General features: G+C 38.9%; 1 protein-coding gene across 6 annotated transcripts in view; it reads right to left on the bottom strand.

The window, feature by feature from the left end:
• LOC102460994 (TLE family member 4, transcriptional corepressor) overlaps positions 1-21,745 on the bottom strand; it is a 133,769-nt gene that overhangs the window by 68,013 nt on the left and 44,011 nt on the right. For 2 of the 6 annotated variants that reach the window (XM_075931744.2, XM_075931745.2), the window contains exons 6-7: positions 18,429-18,539; positions 13,695-13,769 (exon numbers count right to left, since the gene is read on the bottom strand). The exons of 2 other annotated variants lie outside the window; for them this stretch is intronic. In XM_075931744.2, the coding sequence (XP_075787859.2) occupies positions 13,695-13,769; positions 18,429-18,539 (186 nt within the window). The remainder of the gene's footprint in view (positions 1-13,694; positions 13,770-18,428; positions 18,540-21,745) is intronic. 2 more of the 6 variants (XM_075931746.2, XM_075931747.2) reach the window with 1 other exon arrangement.

The following is a 21,745-nucleotide window of genomic DNA, read 5'->3' as shown; positions in this document are numbered from 1 at the left end:
AATATTACAAAGATGGAGAGGAATCAAGTAAGTGAGAAGGAACCCCAAAATAAATTATATTTAAAAAAAAAATCCATAAAGCCAAATGTTTGGTGAAACAATATGGGTATTTGAAACTGAGATCAAACATGTGAAACATATCAAAAGATAAAATACTGATTAATAACAAACAGATGTTGAGACTTTCAGTAAGATTTTTCTTACAGATAGTCTACAGTGACGTTCTTGTTTACAATTTGAAACTACTTTTGTCTCTTCTAATTGTAAAAAGTTTCTCCATCTGAAGATTAAGTATCACTACCAAGGAGAGAGAGAGAGAGAGAGAGAGAGAGAGAGAGATATATATATATCTCTCTCTCTCTCTCTCTCTCTCTCTCTCTCTCTCTCTCTCTCTCTCTCTCTCTCTCTCTCTCTCTCTCTCTCTCTCTCTCTCTCTCTCTCTCTCTCTCTCTCTCTCTCTCTCTCTCTCTCTCTCTCTCTCTCTCTCTCTCTCTCTCTCTCTCCTCTCTCTCTCTCTCTCTCTCTCTCTCTCTCTCTCTCTCTCTCTCTCTCTCTCTCTCTCTCTCTCTCTCTCTCTCTCTCTCTCTCTCTCTCTCTCTCTCTCTCTCTCTCTCTCTCTCTCTCTCTCTCTCTCTCTCTCTCTCTCTCTCTCTCTCTCTCCTCTCTCTCTCTCTCTCTCTCTCTCTCTCTCTCTCTCTCTCTCTCTCTCTCTCTCTCTCTCTCTCTCTCTCTTCTCTCTCTCTCTCTCTCTCTCTCTCTCTCTCCTCTCCTCCCTCCCCCCATCTCCAACTTAAAAAAAAAATTCAAATTTCTAGTAAAAGGTGATAATAAACCCACTAACAAATTAGCTTCTAATGTTCTCTTGTTATAGTCAGCGCAATCAAAGCCTATTTTCCTGGAAAGGATTCAAGTTTCTACTGGATACTTTCCAAGCAGCTCTGTGTCAGAGTCATTAACTGCTTTTACCTTTATAGATCCTGAAAATTCGCTGCTATTATCCAAACAACCAGAACATCCTCCTCTAACCTGGAGACATTTTTTATATGAACATATGAATCGCTCAAAAATCTACTTTATGCCTATATTTTCCACATACATGCACACACACACACACTACTTACATCAGAAAATATTCTCATAGATTGATTGCTTGTGTCCAATCATAATGAAGACCTCATCACATACAAAACCATTACAAAAAACTGAAGCAGGTGAAGGAAGGTAAAATAAAGACAAAAAACCCAAAGAAGGGAAAGTAGATAATGTCAAGAGCTGGTTCAAAGATCAACAAGTAAAGCAATTAAGCAGAACACATGAGAGTACCTTGGCACCCACAACTCCAGGTGTGTTTAGAAAGAGACAGTCTTGGAAACCTTGTGTTTAACATGACATTTCTCTTAACATTGCCTGCCACAATTATCACTAGTTGTATATCTTCTCCAACAGTCATAAGCTACAACCCAACCCCTAGCCCACCGATTTTTCTGATAATCTAATGAATAATTTAACAGGAAGAAAATACATGGTAAAATCAGCTGCAAAAAGAGATTCATGTAACCACCCCTCCATTAAGTTGATAAATATTGCTGAATGTATGAAATATATAAGATTGGTTTGCTATAACTGAGGGAACGGTATGCACGTAACAGAAAATGACCTGGTGTCTTTAAAGTCTCTCATTACACAGAGAGCCATCACTTTGCAAATTGGAATGCATGGTATGGGAAGGCGAAGGAAGGGTATCAGACACAGGTGAGCTCTCAAAACAGTTCCTTCTCTCACACACAGCTAAATCACTGGGAAAAGCTGATGGATTTCATTTCTGACCACAAAGAGGAACAAGAGTGCTTTCAATGAATGCCTGTGGTAGGGAAAGACTGGGAAGAGAAAGTACAAGAGGCAAAAATGAGACAGAGGGAATAAAGACCACATAAAAAAACCCAACACATTTCTTATTAATTTACAGCCATGGATTTAAATTCTAGAACACTGAACAACGTGAAAGGAAAGAAGGAAAGAAGGAAGGAAAGAAAGAAAGAAAGAAAGCCAGGCTTGGATAACTATGGAGGAGGGGGGTATAATGACTGTCATATGAAGTAGGCTATTTAAAACAATTGTATATACAAAATACTGAAGGATCTGTTGGAAGCGCATACTACCCAGCTGTCTCCAGGATTCTTTGTGAATGGTTTAGAAAGAAAAATAAACCCAAAAACATGAAGTGGGGTGAAAGACAAAATATAAATACATTTCCATTCTTGATCTTGAGTACAGATACTATGCATCATCATTTATCCATCTTGTGGAGTGATGTCTTAATCAACAAAATAGCTTAGGGCTATAAAAGGAAACAAACAAACAGGAAGATTGCTGCCAAACAAAAGCAGCAAACCCCTTTATAAAAGAACACATGCTTAATCACATGAAAAAAAAAATCAGTGTGCACATTTTTCAAAGTATTTGAAATTCAGGAGTTTATTATTTTAATTACAGAAGTTCCCACCCACACATTTTTGAATTGGAACTAAGGGCTTGTCTATACTTAAATGCTATAATTGTGCTGCTGCTGGAGGGCTTAAGCATAGATACTACCTATGCTGATAGAACAAAGTCTCCTATTGGCACAGGGTAATCCCACCTCTCCAAGAGACCACTGCTAGGTTGATGGAAGAATTCTCCCATCAACCTAGTGCTGAATACATGGGGATTGAGGTCAGCTTAACTACTCCGCTCAGGGATGTGGATTTTGTATACCTCTATGCAATGTCATTATGCAGACAATAAGGGTCAACTGCAGCTCCGCATCACCTGCACAAAATATCATTAGCTGTTGCTTAGCACCCATTGGCAGCTAAGCTCCCCTCCTTACCCTTCCCCAATGCCTCCCAGTAGCCCCACCAATCAACTCACCCTCCTCATGCCTGCCACCCATCATGAATCATCAGTTCCATGGCATGAAGGAGACAAGTGGGGGAGGCTAGGGGTCAGGGAAGAACTGAGCAGGAAGAGGCAGGGCAGGGCCATGGAAAAAAGTGAAGTGGGGACTAGGGATCTTAGCAAGTAGTTGACTGGAGTATCCACTACTCTATGAAAAGCAGCAGGGGGGGGGGGGAGACAGGTGCTGGGGGGAGCCAGCTTAAAAGCCGGTTCCCTGCAGCACCATCTCCGTGGTGCCACTCTGCTGCCTCTATCAGAGGCAGCAGGGGGAGGAGGAGAATATGGGAGGCTGATTCCAAGAATCCCCTGGCTGTGGCCAGCCCGGGCCACTGTGAACAGAGGCTACTCCAGCAACAGGGGCTGCCGGACTCAGCACAAGCTGGGACCGAACAGTTCTGGCTCGCGCTGGTCTGGGATGGTGCACCTCTTCATTTTAAAATGCATGGTGGCTCTTACTACATTTAAAATGCAGAGTTGCAGTGTGGGTTGCTCCCGGAGCTGGCACAAGCTGGGACTACTTAGTTCCAGCTTGAGCCAGATCTTGGAGCTACCCGTGCTGTGGCTCTGCAGAGCGATCCTATCAACTAATTGTGTAGTCGATACAATTTGTATCGACTACATGATTACCCAGATAACCACAATTTAACATCCTTAGTGGGGACAAGGCTTGGGGCTGAGCAGGGCTTGAGCAACCCCCTGGAAAAGCTGGTGCGTGTGATGGTGACTTAATTGTCTAGTGTAGACTAGGCTTGAATGGTAGGAAAGAGAAGAGTACAACATTATTTGAAATTACCCTTTTGATAAAGAGCAAAAATTCCTGCATAAATATTCCACTTAAGCCCTTTAAAAAAAAAAAAAAAAGAGTCACCGCTGTCACCTGTTAGTTAATAAAAGGGAATTTTATTTTTTATGGATGAAATTCGCCTAACGCAAGAGAAAAGGCAGAAGTCTCCAAATGCAACAGAACCTCAAGATTCCACTGTCCATAGTATTGGCAGGTATTCTGGGACCTAGAACACATATGCACAGACCAACATGACGAACAGGAAGATAAGGGTGGTCTGATGAAGGCTGGAAATGGTGACAATGGGGCTATAATTACACACATTCAGTGGCAACAATTGCCCACTCATGGGGTGCATACAAATTGCAATGTCTATTTCAGCTAGATGTTCTATCCATATCCTAGCCACAAAATGACGGAAATGAGTTTGATCTCCATACCTCCTGTGTGTGTGTTTCTTTGACAATGTCTGTCCCTTAAGAGGAGTCCTATGGCACCTTAAAGACTAACAAATTTATTTGGGCATAAACTTTCATAGTGACAATGAAAAGAGCTCACTTTGTCTTCATGCATCTGATGAAGTAGACTCTAGCCAATGAAAGCTTATGTACAAATAAATGTGTTAGTCTGTTTCAGCAAAAACAAAGAGGAGTCTTAGCATCTTAAAGACTAACACAGCTATCCTTCAAACTTGTCCCCAAAGAGCTTATGGAGCATCTGTGTCATGCATTTATAACCTACAGGCTGCAGAAAACTCTGGGTGAGGAATGGGAGGGAAAGTTACAACCATACCCTTCTCTTTATGGGTGAATGGAAGGGGGTCCATAACAACAAAATAGGTTGTCCTAAAACTTCTGTTGTAAAATGGGTTCATGGTACGAAAAAAAAAAAGTTTAGAACCACTGATCAATGGAAGTTTCAAAGAATGCCACATGAGATTTGTGTCACATACTACCTTTAGAGCAGTGGTCCCCAACACAGTGCCCGCGGGCGCCATGGCGCCCACGGAGCCATTTCTGTGTGCCCGCCAAGTGCTCGGGGCTAGCCTGGCACCAGGCACGTGGTGCATGCACGGAGCCGGACGCCGGACACCGGCCCCAGGAGCGCCGCGAATTGGCCACTCGCGCCACGGGCGCGCGGCGCTTGCAGGGGGGGGCCCCCGCTCCGAGCACGCGGCTATAGGGGGGCCCCGCCCCCGGGCGTGCATGTGTCCCGCCCTCTGGCGCCCGGCAGGCGAACGGCCATGCCCCCTGGCGCCCGGCAGCCTCTAAAGGTTGGGGACCACTGCTTTAGAGTCTAGAAGAAGAGTTTAGCTATGCCCCTTGCTGCCTACAAGTTTGACTTGGGGCTTTTGGATCTAAAAGCATGGTTCTGTATTATTTGAGCCATTAGCGAGGAGTAAGCAATATACTCAAATCTCTCTGAGGTCTAGCCATTAGAGGAGGGCAGAATCCACTGAATTAGCCTGAGTTACATAAGAACACTAGATCCAACATTAAAAACACACAGATTTATATTTGTTTATCTTGCTTTTGTCTAAAATAATTCTTCATTGTCCTGTTTTTAAACTGGTAGCAGTAAGATTATTTGATTGCTATTTCTAATTCTCACAGTGACTAATTCTTATACTGTGCAACATTTTTAAGTATTTAAATATTTATATTACATGCCTATTTTACACACACACACACACACACACACACACACACACACACACACAACCTTTTCACTTTGGACAGAAATGTGTGTATAGGCAACTTATTGTTATCCGTTCATTCTTTTCAATATAATCAGTTCCTCAGGAGATCTCCACTTCCGGTACACTTTTCGTCATATTTCGGCTAATTAAAAATTTTCACATTGATCTCATGGAAAGGATTGGACCCACAGACCACAACTCAGTATTGACCTACGGAGGTGCACTCCCATCTCTTCACACATGGCTGTATTTAGGACCTAAATGTTTTTATTTCTAAAATTTTAGCAGTCCAGTCTCTGTCCTCTTGCCTCCATTATTCAAACAACTGAAACCCAGAGTAATTTTTGTTGCTCTCCAGGGCAGTTTCCACTTATAGCAACTTGCATAAAGAAAGGTCCTATTGCTAAAGTACTCGACTTGGACTACACAGATCTGGATTAAATTCACAGCCCTGTCAGACTGCGTGTGAGATCCTGTGTGACCCACTTAATCTCCGTGCCTGTTTTCACATCTTTAAAATGGAGAAAGTAGTACTTCCTCACTTCACTAAGGTGTTTTAAGGATAAATTCATTAACATTAGTGTGGTGTTTAAACACAATAGTGCAGCCTCCATCACAAATGCATAGTAAATAAGACCTTCCAAAATGGCAAACAGCATGCAAGGAATAGTCTTCACTAACACATCAACCACTAACAAAATAATTTCAACCAATTTAAATTTCAAGCAATAATATCCATTTTATTCCTTCTGCCACACATTAATGCTCCTAAATACTTTCCTTTTCTGTATTCTCCAATAATTTTCTCTCTCCAATAATTTAGACCCCAATCCAGGACACCATGCTAGTTCATGCTTCACTTGATGCACATGACTAGTACATCAACTTCAAAAGACCTATTTATGCTTAAAGATAAACATGTATTTAAGTGTTCTATTGGATCGGGGCTCTGACCATTCTTGGGGGGTGTAGCCTATAAAGTGTAGCTGGAAAAAAAAAAGTCTACATCATGGATGTATAGTGTATTTAGAGACCATTTTAAAACACCTGTTTTAAAGAAACCATGACTCTCTTGATAATTACTTCACTTCATTCCCCAGGAAGTCTCATGCAAAGACAACTGCATTTCCCCCCAGTACTTTTATATCCTTATTTTTAGGTGAGTATTTTCCAGGATGTGATCATTAGGAAATACCCACCCACACCATACTACACAATCACATAGGTGTATTAAAAAATACATTTTCCCTCTGAGGCATCAGCATAGGCCACTGCTGAAGGCAACATACTGTGCTTGCTGGACCAGTGGTCTGATGTGGATTGGCAAATCCTAGGTTTGGTTTGTCAGCATCTTGTGTGTGTTAGATTATAGACCATCGTTTCTCCTTTGCATGGAAGTGCTAGCTTATTAAAAACAGTGAGGGGGAAAATGTTACAGGTGATTGTCTGCAACAACACAGGCAGATGCCACAGAATTTGAAGTAAATTCTCCACAGGGTAAGTTCTATACCCGCAGAGACTAAAAATCAGAAACATATGGTGATCCCATAGCTTAAATTCAAGGATTTTGAAGACCTTGAGAAATGTGGAGACAGAAGCCAGGCCTTCCCCATGATCAAATATGGCACTAATCTTGTCATATGCACTTAGGTGCATCACCATGACTAAAATCTCTGATTTCAACACGCTGGTGAGTGGGAAGTAATAAATGATTTGCATCCTGCGCTGCACCCTGTCACTGACTACACTGGTTGTGACAGGCCTATATAATTCAACATTAGGATACTCAGCACAAGGCTCTTTTAAAATACACACACACACACACACACACACACACACACACACACACACACACACACACACACTGCTTTTTTTGTGACGGTACTGCCTGGTACGCAGTACCGGCACCTCCAGTCAGAAGTCAGTAATTTATCCTGGTGTACCGGTACCTTCCCCCCCCCAAAAAAGCACTGAATATACTAACAACAGTTCTCAAGGAAACATAGGTGCTAACAGTAAAGGTGCTGCTGCACTTCCTGTCTTGAAGTGGTGTGGAAGAAAACAAGCCTTTACTTTGTGTTGTGTTTAAGCAACAAGTTGCCAGAGGCAGTTTATTTGAGCAATATTGCAAGGGAAGATATTTATAAGCGGATCTTTAAATACAAAACAATTAAAAGCCAATATATATACCTTTTTATTACATATAAAATTAAACAATTACTTTCCTGCCCACTTAGTTCCCATAGGACACTGTTTTATTTTAAAGCTTTTACTGAGGTAAGCATTTTACTTTTATTAATATGGGAGAGACAGAAAGGCGAACACAGCGTCTCTTCTGGCTCTCACGTTAGCAGGAGTTAGAGTGACCCAGACTTTTGCTTTGCTACTGACAAACCCTGAAATGGTCACCCAAATCCCCTTTTCCTTAGTCCTGCTTCCACAGTGGTTTCCACCACATGCAGGGTTTATGGTTTGGTTCAATGGCTCTCAGCACCCCCAATGTACAAATTGGTCCTGGGCCTCTCCAAAGAAATACTAAACAAACAATATCTGCATTAAAATATACTGCCTAAAATCCCCCAAAGAGGACTTAGGTTCTCTTACTTTTTTCAGCCCTTTTGAATTACAGCAAGTGCTGTGGAGAGCAGGAGACTTGTTTAAATCATGCTTCAACTGCTGTTAAGGTTCTGTAGCTAGTACCCACGGATGATCAAGTAGTGTATGGGGGTGGGGGGAGAACCCAATCACCCCAAAAGAGAATCACCTGCCTAAGTTTGCCAATTGTGGTTGGACATTTTCCTGGAGATTCCATTACGTGACAATCTTTAATTAAAGATTCCTGGCGACTCCAGACCAATCCAGGAGGGTTGGCAGCCCTACCGAGATGTACCCGGATTTTAGAGGAATCATTGAGAAGAAGTTACTAATATAACAGCCTTCTGTACCAGGTTAAATCATCAAAACTCAAAAGGATAAAGAATTAACTTGAAAGCACTCGATACTGTCACAAATTTCAAGCCAATGGATCCAAGCCATTTTGCACTTTGTACACAAACACCAAATACAGTAATTAAATACGACAGTGCATTTCAATATTTCCTTGGGCATAAGATGCAAATAAATACAACACAAAACAGATACACCATTGGAGCCAACCTCCTTTTTTGCCTTCCCACCATAACAATCTGTGTACAGTATACAGCAGGTGGCCAGTTTGTTTTTACAGCCTTTAAGCTCCAAGCACTGCTTAATATGGGCTGAGCCTTTGATCACACAATAAAAGGAAAGACAGAGAAATTATTGTTGCCCACGGGTCAGAGTGCATTTACCAATTTATAATGTACCCTCCTTCCTCTCAGAAGTTACCATCTTTAAATGCATGCAATTGGCAAGAATGACTTTACTGAACAAACTGAAATCAAAACATCCACAATTTACAGAGAAAACGCTCAGCTGGCCTCTCCCACAGATAGAGGAGATGTCTCCATGTTTAGATCTGGAGGAAAAGCTAGCTCCTCTTCCCTTCTAAAAATCCAGGGCCAGATCCTCAGTGTATCTTCAACAAAGCTACACCAGATTACGTCAGCTGAGGATCTGGGAAGACCACAGGCCCTTACTTTTACCCACATACTGTAATCTTGTTTGAAAGGCAGAGAGAAAGAGACTCTTTGCACAAGGAGTCAGAAATTGCTCTATATGTTCAGCACCAGTGCAAAAAACGCATTAGCATTTAGCAGCAGGAGCTTGGGACCACTGGCGCCAAGGGAATAATAGCATGCATTGATGCTAAGTTTTTATTAGAACTTGTGTGCACTTATCTACACCACACCGATTTCTAACATCCTCATATCTGTGAATGCATAAAAGATGACATATTGTTTTCTTAAGAGGCATTGTTCCACACTTCTGCTGTGAAAGTATGAGAGGTTTGGCTGATGGACTACTCAAAAAAAACAAAACCACACAGCTCCCGAGCTCAGGCAAACAAGAGTTTCAGTCTAAAACATGAAATGGAAATTTTGACAACCGGTGTATTGAAGATGGAACTTTATAGATTGATAATTATATGCCACAATATAAAAAGGGCCTTTTTCTCCTGCAAATGCCATTTGCCTTAGAAACAGAATCTTATTTTTTAAAGAAGACAATAAAACTGACATAATAAAACAAAATGCTTACAAATTAAACCAAAGGTTTTTTTTTTTTTAATTCAAACATATAGATTGGTAAAGGAAAACTCATTTAAATCATTTCCTTAGTAATACAAGTAATATTTAAATAGATTTAATAGTGCTGCTCCAAGCCAATGAATTATGAGTTTAAAACCTATTAAAATGTAATGTTTTTTTCCTGAGCTGAGGGGAGAGAGATTTAAATCCACTGAATTTTAATATTTCAGCTTGAGCTGCAGGAGGTAGAGAAAGTCCAAATGAACTATTCCATCAGCACCATTCAAGCATGAACATTTTAATCAGTTTTACTTCCTTGGAGTTCTCTAACACAGTTTACGCTGTCATTCTGAAAGCACTTAACACAGAGAGTGTGAAAAACCACCAAGGCTTGTTATTGCCTTCACAATTGATGGCAAATAATTTTGCAGACTTCCTATCATTAAAATGTCACTGCTAAAAATGGAGGTTCAGCATATCTTGTGCTAAACTGCTTTTCTTTGAACACCATCACATACCTGTCTTAAGTTTTTGGTACATTTTTCTCTCACTCTGTAATAGACAGGCATATGAACAGTAGCCTCCATTTCTGCCTTACTACCTATGTGCAGCTGAACATATATACAATTTTAAATATGCATATTAAAAGAAACTCAAACAAGAAAAAAATAATTACTCTGATTACCCATTAGTTGCTTTTCCCTTTATTAAAATGTAACCACATTCACACAGCATGTTCTGATTATACAAAATAATGGATAAAATATTTTAAGGAAGTCAGATGACTGTTTAATAATACAGGAAATGAACATATTATTCCTAATTAGATCATATTACTGATTTAAGACCACAATGTGTATTGTTCCAACAGTATGATCTTGCCATATTTAATGTAAAAAAAACCTGACAGTGACACATGACAAGATCAACTGGAAACATAATATTCCTTATCCCAGCAGCATGAACTTGGAAGGGTTCAAATTGTTCAAGAGAACTGACTCAAAATAAGATCTCTAATTAGCAGTATAGACTATTGCAAACATCGGTTACAAAGTCTGCATTCATTAGTTTTTAAAATACTTTGGCATATGCAGGATATCTAGGTACTTTGTCCTCCCCACTCCAGCCTTCAATTTCTTTAAAAAAATAATAATAATTTAACTTGTTTCAATCTGTCAACAGTTTTAAACTGAACATGACCTGTGAAAGAAGTCATTATAACCATGTTTCATTCCATTAAACACAACTAGTTTATTGTCAAGAGAACAAGCAGTCTCTCCAGGTTCCAGGCTCACATCAGTATTTTGCATTTAAACTGCATGGATCAGTGGTTTGGTTCATTTACCAATGAAGATAGCATAATACTGCAAAGTTAAAAAGGTGCTTCATCAGATTTCATTAAATCTGAGTACATGTGTGTAAAATATATACATGAGACTCAAAAGAGAGAAACACATATAATTTGTGTATGCTCATTTTTTCTTGTGCCATCTTTAACTCTCAGAGGATCCAGTTCTGAAATCCTAAATCACTATCCACTGTTGCAACCAAAAAATGGTTTTTGCTCTGGGCTCTCATTCTACAGTAAGCATCTACGGTGCCCTCAGTATACATAAACTTTGTGTTATCCACAATTATATTTTAAAAGCTCTAAGCCCAGCACAACTTCAGCTCAGAACTAACTGGTTATTAAGAGATAATTTAAAAAAAAAAAAAAAAAAAAAAAAAAAAAAGTAAAACAGCAACTGAGTAGTGAATCCTTTGAATTACACCACAATGTAACAACAGGAACTCCAGCAGGTGTAGCAAACAGTAAACCAACATAAGACAGAGCGTAATTAGTTTTTTTCTTTTTAAAAAACCAAATATGTTCTAATTATGTTCTTTGCTTTTTTTATTTATATGCATTTTAAGCGTGCCAGAGTTTTTCTAGGGCTAGCGCTACAGCTCAAATTTTGCTTTTATCTTCTGTTCAAGTGTACCCAGAGAGATTTATTCTTGGATATCCATACAACTAACAGTTATGCTGCTTTGATAATTTGCTATCCTACTGAATCAGTTTTCCTAATAAATCGCCTAAAGATTATACCAGATTACTTTTTACATAATATGAACAAACAAGAATTTTTCACTAAATAATACTGCATATATTCATCATAAATTATAAGCGATCCACATAAAATATCCCCATGTTTCCAATTCAGAAGAGTGTACAAAAGAAATACAGCACGTACAAATTATTTTTTGTGGGGAAGGTAAAAGGAGAGTTATTTTCAGGCCACAAATTACAGCCTTTATGAAATCTGGGTGAGGTAGAATTTCAAAATCAATCCATCAGTCTGTAAAAAGTATCAGAGAGCCTTGGACAAATAGGAAATTTAGTTCTATCCTTTAGAAAAGAAGAGGCCCAAACTCTTGAATAAGCATTCAGTCCATTTGTTCATTTTTGTTTGTATGTTTTATTGGTTCATGGAAAGCAGGATAAACTTTAAATAAGCAAAATCTGCAACATCTGTAATAATGCCACAAATTCTACATTAATACCTGACTTTCTAGTAGAAAGCAAAACTTATTACAGACTCTTCAATAAATGTAATGTTGAGTGGCAACCATTATTTATACACATTTATAAGTAAGTATACATATACATGCAAGCACACACACCCACACACACACACACAAAATGCAATGCATACAGGCATATAGCATATACACACATCTTTTTTTTTTAAAACCCATCCTTTCACAACTTACTTTATGCAAAGAATGTTAATATAAGGCAGTATTTTGGTTAGGTAATGAAAACTAATTGGGAAATTATTCATCTCCCACTCTCCCCACTGGAGCGTAAAAGACGTACAACAAATGTTATTCATGATTCTACACGACTCGCTCTGATTCATCCCCTTCTTTCCAAGGGGCACTTCAGAGGAAATAAAGGTTACTCTTTTCCATTTATATCTTCTAATTGACTACCAGTATATTCTTATGGTAGGAGGGATCCAAAAACAGAGTTAGAAACAGTCTATTAAAAACAAGCTACAATCAGACAACTGCTCTACACTACCGTCAGCAATGATCAGAGAGTCCCGATTTCCTTGTTAAAAGACAGAGGCATAATTGAAGCAATATCTTCACTTCAGATTGATTATTCGGCGACCCTTATCCACATCTTCACTCAGCAATTTGAATTTTAATGAAAGTAAATGGAATAATTAGCATTTCAAAGTGTGTTTGATACACTGAATAAAAAAGGAAAGACTTATGTATAATCTATACACAAAAGAAAAAGCATTTTGGAGGTGGTAGAATAAGGAAAGTACAGTTGTAGTGTGCTCATTAGAAGAGCTTAAAGAACTTCTTCCACCAGCTGCATATTTATAGATGTGAATGTTCTATTAAGCTATGATTTTTCACCTTTATTTTATGCAATGTGAACAGCTAATATTTCATTGGTTTTCCTTTTCCTCTTGATTCATAAGATGTAAACATTATGGCTACCCAAACCCATAAAAATCTCACAGGACTTCTACACTATGTTAATACTGTTTCCAGAAAAGTTTTCAGAAGAGGGGCCCTGTATTTTTTTTAAAACAAATGGGAGCATGATATCTATCTCTTCCTTTGAGAATTGTAATTTAATATTAGACTGGGAGAGGAGAAGGGATTTTTTATTTTAAAAAAATGAGTTAGAAAACAGATATATTTGGCCTTGATGTGTAGGGGTGGGGCAGAGGCCTCATTCAGTAGCAGTGCAAATCAAAGGCTACCTATAAGGTAGTATTAGAGGCAGACTGAACAGCACTAAGCAAATGAAAAGAAGTTTTACTTTAAAAAAAAAAAGTAAAAAACAACAAGAAAAAAAGGCAATTCCCAGAGGGAAGTGTAAAGCAGTTACACTAGTCACCTTATGGGCACAGTTCAATCAGAAGTTTTTTTATATAGCAATCAGTTTTTATTCAGATTAAGTCAGACTTCCTAACTTTACTGCTGTCCACAACTTTTGCTCAGTTGATGGAGTAAATTTTTATTTTTATTTCTTAAATAAAGAAAAAAAAGAGCTAATTACAAATACTATTAGAGCTAAAATGGAAAGACCACATACCCCAATGATTGCGTTCAGTTCTGCCATGGTCACTTGCTTGGCACGTTCCACAGCCTGCACCACTTGTTGCTGGTGCTATAAATGAAGATCAGAAACAGAATAAAATTATTTGCTTTCTAGTCAATTAAGCACAGATTTTCTTTTTTTCTTCCCCCCTTTATTTTATTTTTTTAATTCTTCAACAGCATGCAGGGCTTGAAATAATGGTTCTGTGAGTAGATTGTAAAAAGCTGTATGAATGTGTAAAAGGAGAAAGAGGGGAGAATTTGATCCAAGTAACTGCCTGCCTAAAAATAAACACTACGGCCCCTCCTTTCCCAAAGTGAAGTGCTCCAAGACTGACTTTTTTTTTTTTAATTGATCAGGGCAGTGTGTGGTTCTGTCAATAATAGGCTTCATCCTAAAACCCAGAACCTTTTAATCACAAACAGAATATTGTTAAATAAAATTATATGTGCTGAAAAGGAAAGGAATGCATTTCAGTAGCCACACTGCTTCCTCAGCCTGGGAAACAGAGATTCCCCTTCATGGTATGGTCCAGAGCAGTTCAATCGTGGTAAGGAAATTCAAAATTCCATTCTCACTTCTGTCAAAAATGTGACTGTTGATTATTTCAATCCCTAAAAACGTAAGTTTTAATACTTTACACAATGCCATCAAAAACATGGTCTAATTAACCCCACGGTTTATAAGCTTCAGCAGTTTTGTTATCGTGCTTTAGGTGATGCTATACTTCTGTTATCAGTTAGGGTGGCTACATTCTGAAAGTTTTAAGGAATATTTAATTGAAAGCATTGACTTAAAACAGAATCAAGTGCCAATCTTGCAATCAGATCCATATCTGAGGACCTGAATCTATCTGGAGCTGCACTGTGTTGATGAGATTGCAGAAATGGGAAGTAAATTTGTGTCATGTTTTTTGTATGCCACATTAGAAAACACACTTTGAAGATTATGGTTTCCACAGTACAGGCTAACTGTTGACTGCTCTTTATTGGCACTGAAGAGGGGAGTGCATTATTCTCTGATATACAGCCAGAGGCTGAACTGAAGATAGTATAGACAAGACCTCACATCGCAAGGATGCACCAAGTATAATGGAGTCTTCACGCTGTAGTGGAACAGGAGACTTTGAGAGGTCAGCTCTGAACTCTCTTTCAAAACTATGACCCGTATTTTATGCTGTGCAGTTGGGCTTAGCACAGTGTGGGAAATGGGGTTTGTCAGGCTCCTATTAGGGGTCATGATTTTTAGGACCAGTCTGCGTACCTAAGATATGCAAGTATGGACAGCCAGAGTACAGCACACTCCAGCTACTTCCCACCATCCCTCTTTTTCCTCCAAACATGTTCCTATATTAGGGCTGGGAGAAACAGTTGCTTCAGGAGCCAAATATACCAGCTTAAAGTGCCCCATCACAAGCAGCAATTCTCAATTGGCCAGATCCAGATGTTTCTTTACCCCTTTGTATCAGACAGCTATGTACAGAGGCTGGAATGTAGGAATATCTGGCCGTATGCCTCTGGGTACAGCTGTCTGAAATTTTTAAAAAATGTCAATGCATTTAAGTTTATATGTACACATTTTTAAGGAAAATATTTCTATTCTTATTTTTAGCAAGTTCACTTCCTCTCCCCAACCTAACCAGCTCTCATCTGTATTAAGAAAGAATATTATGGGCAGTGATAGAAAGGATCTTTACAATGGGGATGCAGCGCAGAATTAAGGTGGAGGTGGGGTTGGGGGTGGGGGGGTAGATCCTGCATAAATCCCATTTAAACAGACAAAGGGGTCTTAAACAGGGGCTTAAAAACAACCCCCAGAGAGCTCCCACCACACAGGGGAAGCAAAATGTGAGAATACAGAACATTATGCTACTCAGAGGAAAGAGAGCTACAAGGAGGAGCTCTGACAACTGTGGGAAGATACTATCAGTTATAGCAGCCCTTCCCTAAGTTGTGCCAGGGGCCATGTTGCCCTTCAGATAAGCCCAGAAATTTGAAAGGTACAAGGGGACTTTATACCATTTTGGTTTCTCTGTTCCTCTCCTAGGCTGCCTTTTCCACACTGAAAAAACAGACTCTCTCTCTCTCTCTCTCTCGGGTGTGTGCATGCATGCATTTTTTTCAGTATGTTAATTTTAACCCTAATTCAAAGGTTTTGGATCTGTGAATATTCATTTGCTTGAAGTGGTGCTGAATTTCTTTTCACTCTGCCAGGTTAGTTAGAATACAATAATTTGGAGGTAACAATTATTTCTAAAGCACTGAAAAATTATAGGAAAAAACCCACAAGATTTCCAGTGCAGCTCCGGGAAGAGCTACCAGATCAAAATTCTCTACATCAACCCTACAGTAAAGGACATGCAAGTACTAGTGTTAGGGCATGGAAAACTTAACAGTTAAAAGAGGCTTTTTAAATATCTAAGAAGCACTGAAGCTGCTATACTAAGAGCTCTGGTTTTCAGCTAAATTTTGCAAAAGCAAGTCAATCTTACAACTTACAGTACAAATGATCTCCCTCACCATGGGAGAATTCTACCTTCATGAATGACCTGGAACAAATACTGCTCTGTTTCCTGAGAAAATTCTTATCGTCAATAGTGAAGAGGAGAAAAATCTCTTGTTCTGTCCACACTCCAAAAATCTCACTTTAATTCTCTTTAGTTTTACTAACTCTCCTCTATATGAGATTTAACAGAGAAGTAAAGTCTCAGAACATCTAACTGGTAAGTCTACTCGATCAGGTCCAGACCCAAACCCCACTTAAGTCCAAGGGTACCTTTCCATTGACTTTAGTGGGTTTGGGATCAGGCCCATAGCAAGGAGAAAAGGTGCGAGCCTAGTAACGTTGAGCTCTTCATTAAATAAAGAAAGGACAATTACAATTACCCTCTTCTTAAACATCTAGATTTCACTTACATTCCATGCAAACAAACCAAAATTCACAATGGACACTGTCACTAATGCCCAAATTCTACATCTGGATAGACAGATCCTTGCACCTGCACGAAGCATCATTAATGGTTTCCCCATGCTAGCACTCCTTGCAGGATTCAAACCAAAGAGCCACTCTTCATCGAGACATCCATGAAAACAAATGTACACAAACACTAGGATAGCCGGGTTAATCTGTAACTTTAAAAACAACAAGTAGTCCTGTGGCTATTTAGAGACTAATCAAAATTTACAGAATCATGAGCTTTCCTGTACAAAACCCACTTCATCATATGAACTGGAGTGGAGCTAACAGAAACTAAGATATATATAAAAAAGCAGAAGTAGTACTTGTCAATTGTAGGATCTCTATTAATGAGGTTAATTAAGTGGGCTGGATGTGTCCCATATATGTATTATTAGCCTCATTAACAGAAGTCCTGCAATTGACAGACACTTCTTCTGCTGTTATATATATCTTGGTTTCTGTTAGTTCCAGTGATGATAAAGTGATTTTTGCCAATGAAAGCTCATGGTTCCGTATATTTTGGTTCATCTCTAAGGTGCCACAGGACTACACGTTTACACACACACACACACACACACACACACACACAGTATAAAATCATCTAGTATTATATAAAAATCTAAGACACAATGGTCTATCTTATTTTTAATCTCTGACAGCTGACAGGAATATATTAATTTTAAGAAGTTTCCCCACAGAACTTCATTCAAAAGAAAACCAGTGCTGTACTAGCATCTCCAGTCACATTTAACTAATATATGTGTCAAGTGTAATGGGTAGTTTAAGTCTGCCAGTATCAGAAAATCGAATTAACTCATCATGTACTAGCAATTTCTTGTATTTATCTAGACAGTTACATGAACCCCTGATCTCTGTAGTTCTGACCATTTCAAACACATTTAAGAATTTTATCTTCATATCACCCTGGTGATGCAGGGAAAGATTATTATCCCCATTGTACAGATGATGACTTGAGCCACAGAGATTAGTTATGTTGGCAGGGGTCGTACAAGTGAGCAGAGTACTAATTACCGAATTTTGATTACCTGCATATTCAAAAAGGCTAAATTATTATTTTTCTTGCACCTCCGATACTGGATAATACAGCAAAACTGACTGAAGCCCCAAACCCACAGACTTCTCAGCAATCTTGATTACATATTTTATTACCAGGTGCAATCCAAATAATACTGTACAGACAGATTAAAATTGTACTAAATACAGTACACACAGTGGTGACATACTTGTCAGCACTTAACAGCACTGCAGTAGAGCAGCACCACTGTAGCACTTCAGTGACGACATTTCCTATGCCAAGAGGTGTACTGTAGTTAACTCACCTCCCCAAGAGGTGGTACCTAGACCAGCAGAAGAATTCTCCCATTGGGCTATTGGCACTAGGAGTTAGATCAGTTTAACTGCATCACTGGGGGGCAGAGGGAGAAAGAATTTTTCACATTCCTGACCAGTTATACTAGGACATTAGGTCAATACAGACCAGACCTTATACAGGCTTGGATAAAAATATATGGGTTTTTTTTTTTTTTTGTAAATAAAGGACATAGTATTTTGTTATTTAAACTAGATTTTATTTAAATTGGAGTTCTAGTTAAATTAAATACAGGGTTTTATAAATAAAACTGCTGAAAACTAAATTTAAAGCTGACAACCCATGTTAAAACTAGGGCTGTCAATTAAATGCAGTTAACGCCTGCAATTAACTGAAAACAAAATTAACATGTTAATTTATTTAACAAGTTAATTGCATACCTGCGGGTGGGGAGGGAGGCATGAAGGGGGAGTTGAAGCCCCAGCCCGGCGCTTTACAGAGGTGATGGAGAGGGGGGCGCTAAGGCACTGAGCACAGCTGCAGCCCACAGCCTATTTGAAAATACAGAACCCCCCCAAAATATTTAATAATTGGTAGTCTAGCAGTGCAATTAAAAAATTAATCATAAGTAATCACTGTTTTAATGGCTTGACAGCCCTAGTTAAAACTAAGTCAAACTTTTTATCCACTATTAAATAGAACAAATATATTAAACAATACATGTTTACTGCCAAGTTTGAAAGAAAGTCAGACCACTGAACTGGTGGAAGTCACTGGCTAAGCACGTCAAACTACAATTCGTTGTTTTGCTAAACCAGCTTTTGATGACAGAAGCTCTTCTGTGAGTACAGAGAGAATATTTTCTTCATTTCAGTTCAATGACTGGTTCATTCAATATTAAGAAACTAACTGGTTTCTGAAAAAGCAGGACAGACTGTTTTCCTCTTCCAATCTATGTATAAAAACTAGGTCTGAGAGGATGAGATCTATTAGTTCTAAAATATTATCTGATATGGAGTCAAGAAACAATCTGTTCAATTCACTAACAATACATAATACTTCCTTCAGTAATCAGGAAGTTTTAAATGCACGACAGGTTTTGATAAACATTTTGAGAAATGATTTTGCTTGCGCATCCCATAGTTTGAAAGTTGTATTTAATATAGTTCAAAAAATTGTTGTTGTGCATTTGTCATTGAATTTTAATTTCCACACAAAGTTGGGAAAAAAATCATAAATAAGAAATGCATCGTTCACCATTTTCTAAACTCAAAAAATGTAAAAATTAGAACAAACAGAAAGCTACATAATTACTTAAACGTACACAGATACAGCATGGTCTCCTTGTTTGGAAAAGTATATCATGAAGGCTATATTTAGTTTCAAATCAACATGTTTTAACAATCAATCATTAAATTAACCATTTAAAAACAATTTTAACTAAAAAATCCTATCTTTAAGAAATTAGAAATGCAAAACAATGAAAATTGTTTATTTAAATCAAGGTTTCCTTCTTGTTGATTTAAATAATGATTAAAACCAGTGACTTAAGTCACTTTGATTAAAATCATTTCTTACTTCTACAATGCATCATTATCAAGAGATGTGGCAATTTTGGCCATAATCTCTTACATCAAACTGAGTTATTGCAATCCATTGATTCTTTAAAAAGCTAACAAGCAATAAGACAAATTAACCTGGTGCTGTGAGGAGGTAATAACCACTGCATTTTGTTCATTTTGTCATCAGTGAAACACAAAATACTAAAATGACAAGTCACATTTTTAAGCTATTATCACACAATTATATTGTGAGCAAAATACAGAAACAGCATAAACACTATATATTTCAATTCTGCATTAACTGACATCATGAAAACCAGGATTTCATGAATACGCTTTGTTAAAGAATAGATGTAGCAGTTTTGAGTGATTTACTAATTTGGTTTATTATCTATGAGTGGAAACAATACTAATATCTTTTAAGATCATGCTGTAAGTAGAGGCTATGCAGTTATTAGAATTTTACCACTTCAGCATAAAGACCTTATTTTGATCATCAGTGGCACTTAAGACAGATTTTTGTTACTCCTATTAGAGGCACTAAAATTACATATGCTTACATTTGCCCTCAAACAAGATGAATTGTGAAAATGCATGTGAAGTTCCAATTTTTTTTAATCTCTTAATTTCCTTTTTAGCCTGTAGAGCTTTGACACTACAGAACACGCACACATGTATACCACCTGATAAATGTGAAAGAATGAGATGAGAGCAGATGAAAAAATAATTATGGGCCAAGATTTTATGAAGAAGAGGCAATTGGCAGATACCAATATAGAAACCATGAAAGATTCAAATTGCAGATCTGAAAACACTCAACCTTAGGGTCCAATCCAAAGCCCAAGGTCTTTCCATGGACCTCAATTAATTGCCTTAGGCACTTAAGCACAGAGTTTCTCAAAATGTTCAGTGGACCCGCTCTGGGAAAGCTGCAAGAAGGCCTGCGCCACTTTGGTTACTTAAAGGGTTCTTAGGGAAGTGACGTGGCCATGGTTGCTGGGAAACAGCGAATCAGAGCCAATGGGAGCCGCAAGGCTCAGTGGCTATGGACCCTTTGTTTACCTAAAGTGGTACAGGCCCACTAGCCACTTTTCCAAAACAGGCCTGTGCAACACTTTGAGAAACACTAACTTAGCAGATAATATTGTATCTATAAAAGAAGTGGGGCAATGTCTGTTTGTAACTTGATCTTTTGGATCATTCAGCTGTCTATCATCTAAGTTCCTTGTAATTAAAATGACTCAGGGAAGTTCAAGAATGTGATTATTTCCCCAAAGGCTTGTCCCCACTTCAAAGGCTGCAGCGACAGTGCTTCAGTGTAGATGCCAACTACACTGATGGATAATCCACCATAGCATGAATTCTGTTGATATAGCACAGTCTACACTGGTAATTAGGTCACTATAACTGCGTAGTTCAGGGTTGCATACCCTGGAGTGACGGTTATACTAACGTAAGTTACTAGTGAAGATTACCTTGATCAGGCATTTAAAAATTGCTTCTCCAGCCAGGACCTACTCTATACTTCATAGATCAATGTAAGCTATCTGGCGCAGACCTAGTTATAACGTGTTTCAACTTAATTTTGTTTCTCATTGTCCTGTTTACAGCCGTACAGAAACACCATCTCCCCACGCAGTGTTGAGCCATTATCGATGTACTGAAGTCAATGCAGCAGGATTGTAGACCAGGGGGAGGAGGGAAGGGTGGGGAAGGCAGCCTGTGGGCTTGATCTGGCCAGCCAAACATTTTTGCTAACCCGCTATTACCTTCCAGGCTGCTAAAAGTCCTGTGGTGCAGGAGGGCACTCAGACAGGCTGCCCTGCAGTGCCCCTGGCCATGCCACTTCCAGAAGTGGCCTGCTGCTGCTAGCAAGTGTGTCGCTGGTGGGAAGGGGCAGCGGGTCTCCACCTGCTACCTCCAGCTCTATCCTTCCAGCTACCATTGGCCAGAAACAGTTTCTGTTACTATGCAGACAATGGTACCTCTGTGTTTTACCTGGAGCAGCTGCCATTACAGCCTCAAGGAGTTTTCCCCTCTACACTTTAGAGCCTCTGAGCAAGATAAGGAGGAGAAAGAAGAGGAGGATTCAAGATGACATGTTCAATGAGATCCTGCAAGCCAGTGCTACTACAGACTGTGAACAAAGGGGCGCTAGAGGGTGAATACTGCAGACAGCCTGGAGAAGGCAAAAG

This window comes from Pelodiscus sinensis, chromosome 6 (assembly GCF_052426305.1).
Source record: "Pelodiscus sinensis isolate ZL-2025 chromosome 6, ASM5242630v1, whole genome shotgun sequence".
Lineage (NCBI taxonomy): Eukaryota > Metazoa > Chordata > Testudines > Trionychidae > Pelodiscus > Pelodiscus sinensis.
This window is presented reverse-complemented; position numbering and strand designations above follow the sequence as displayed.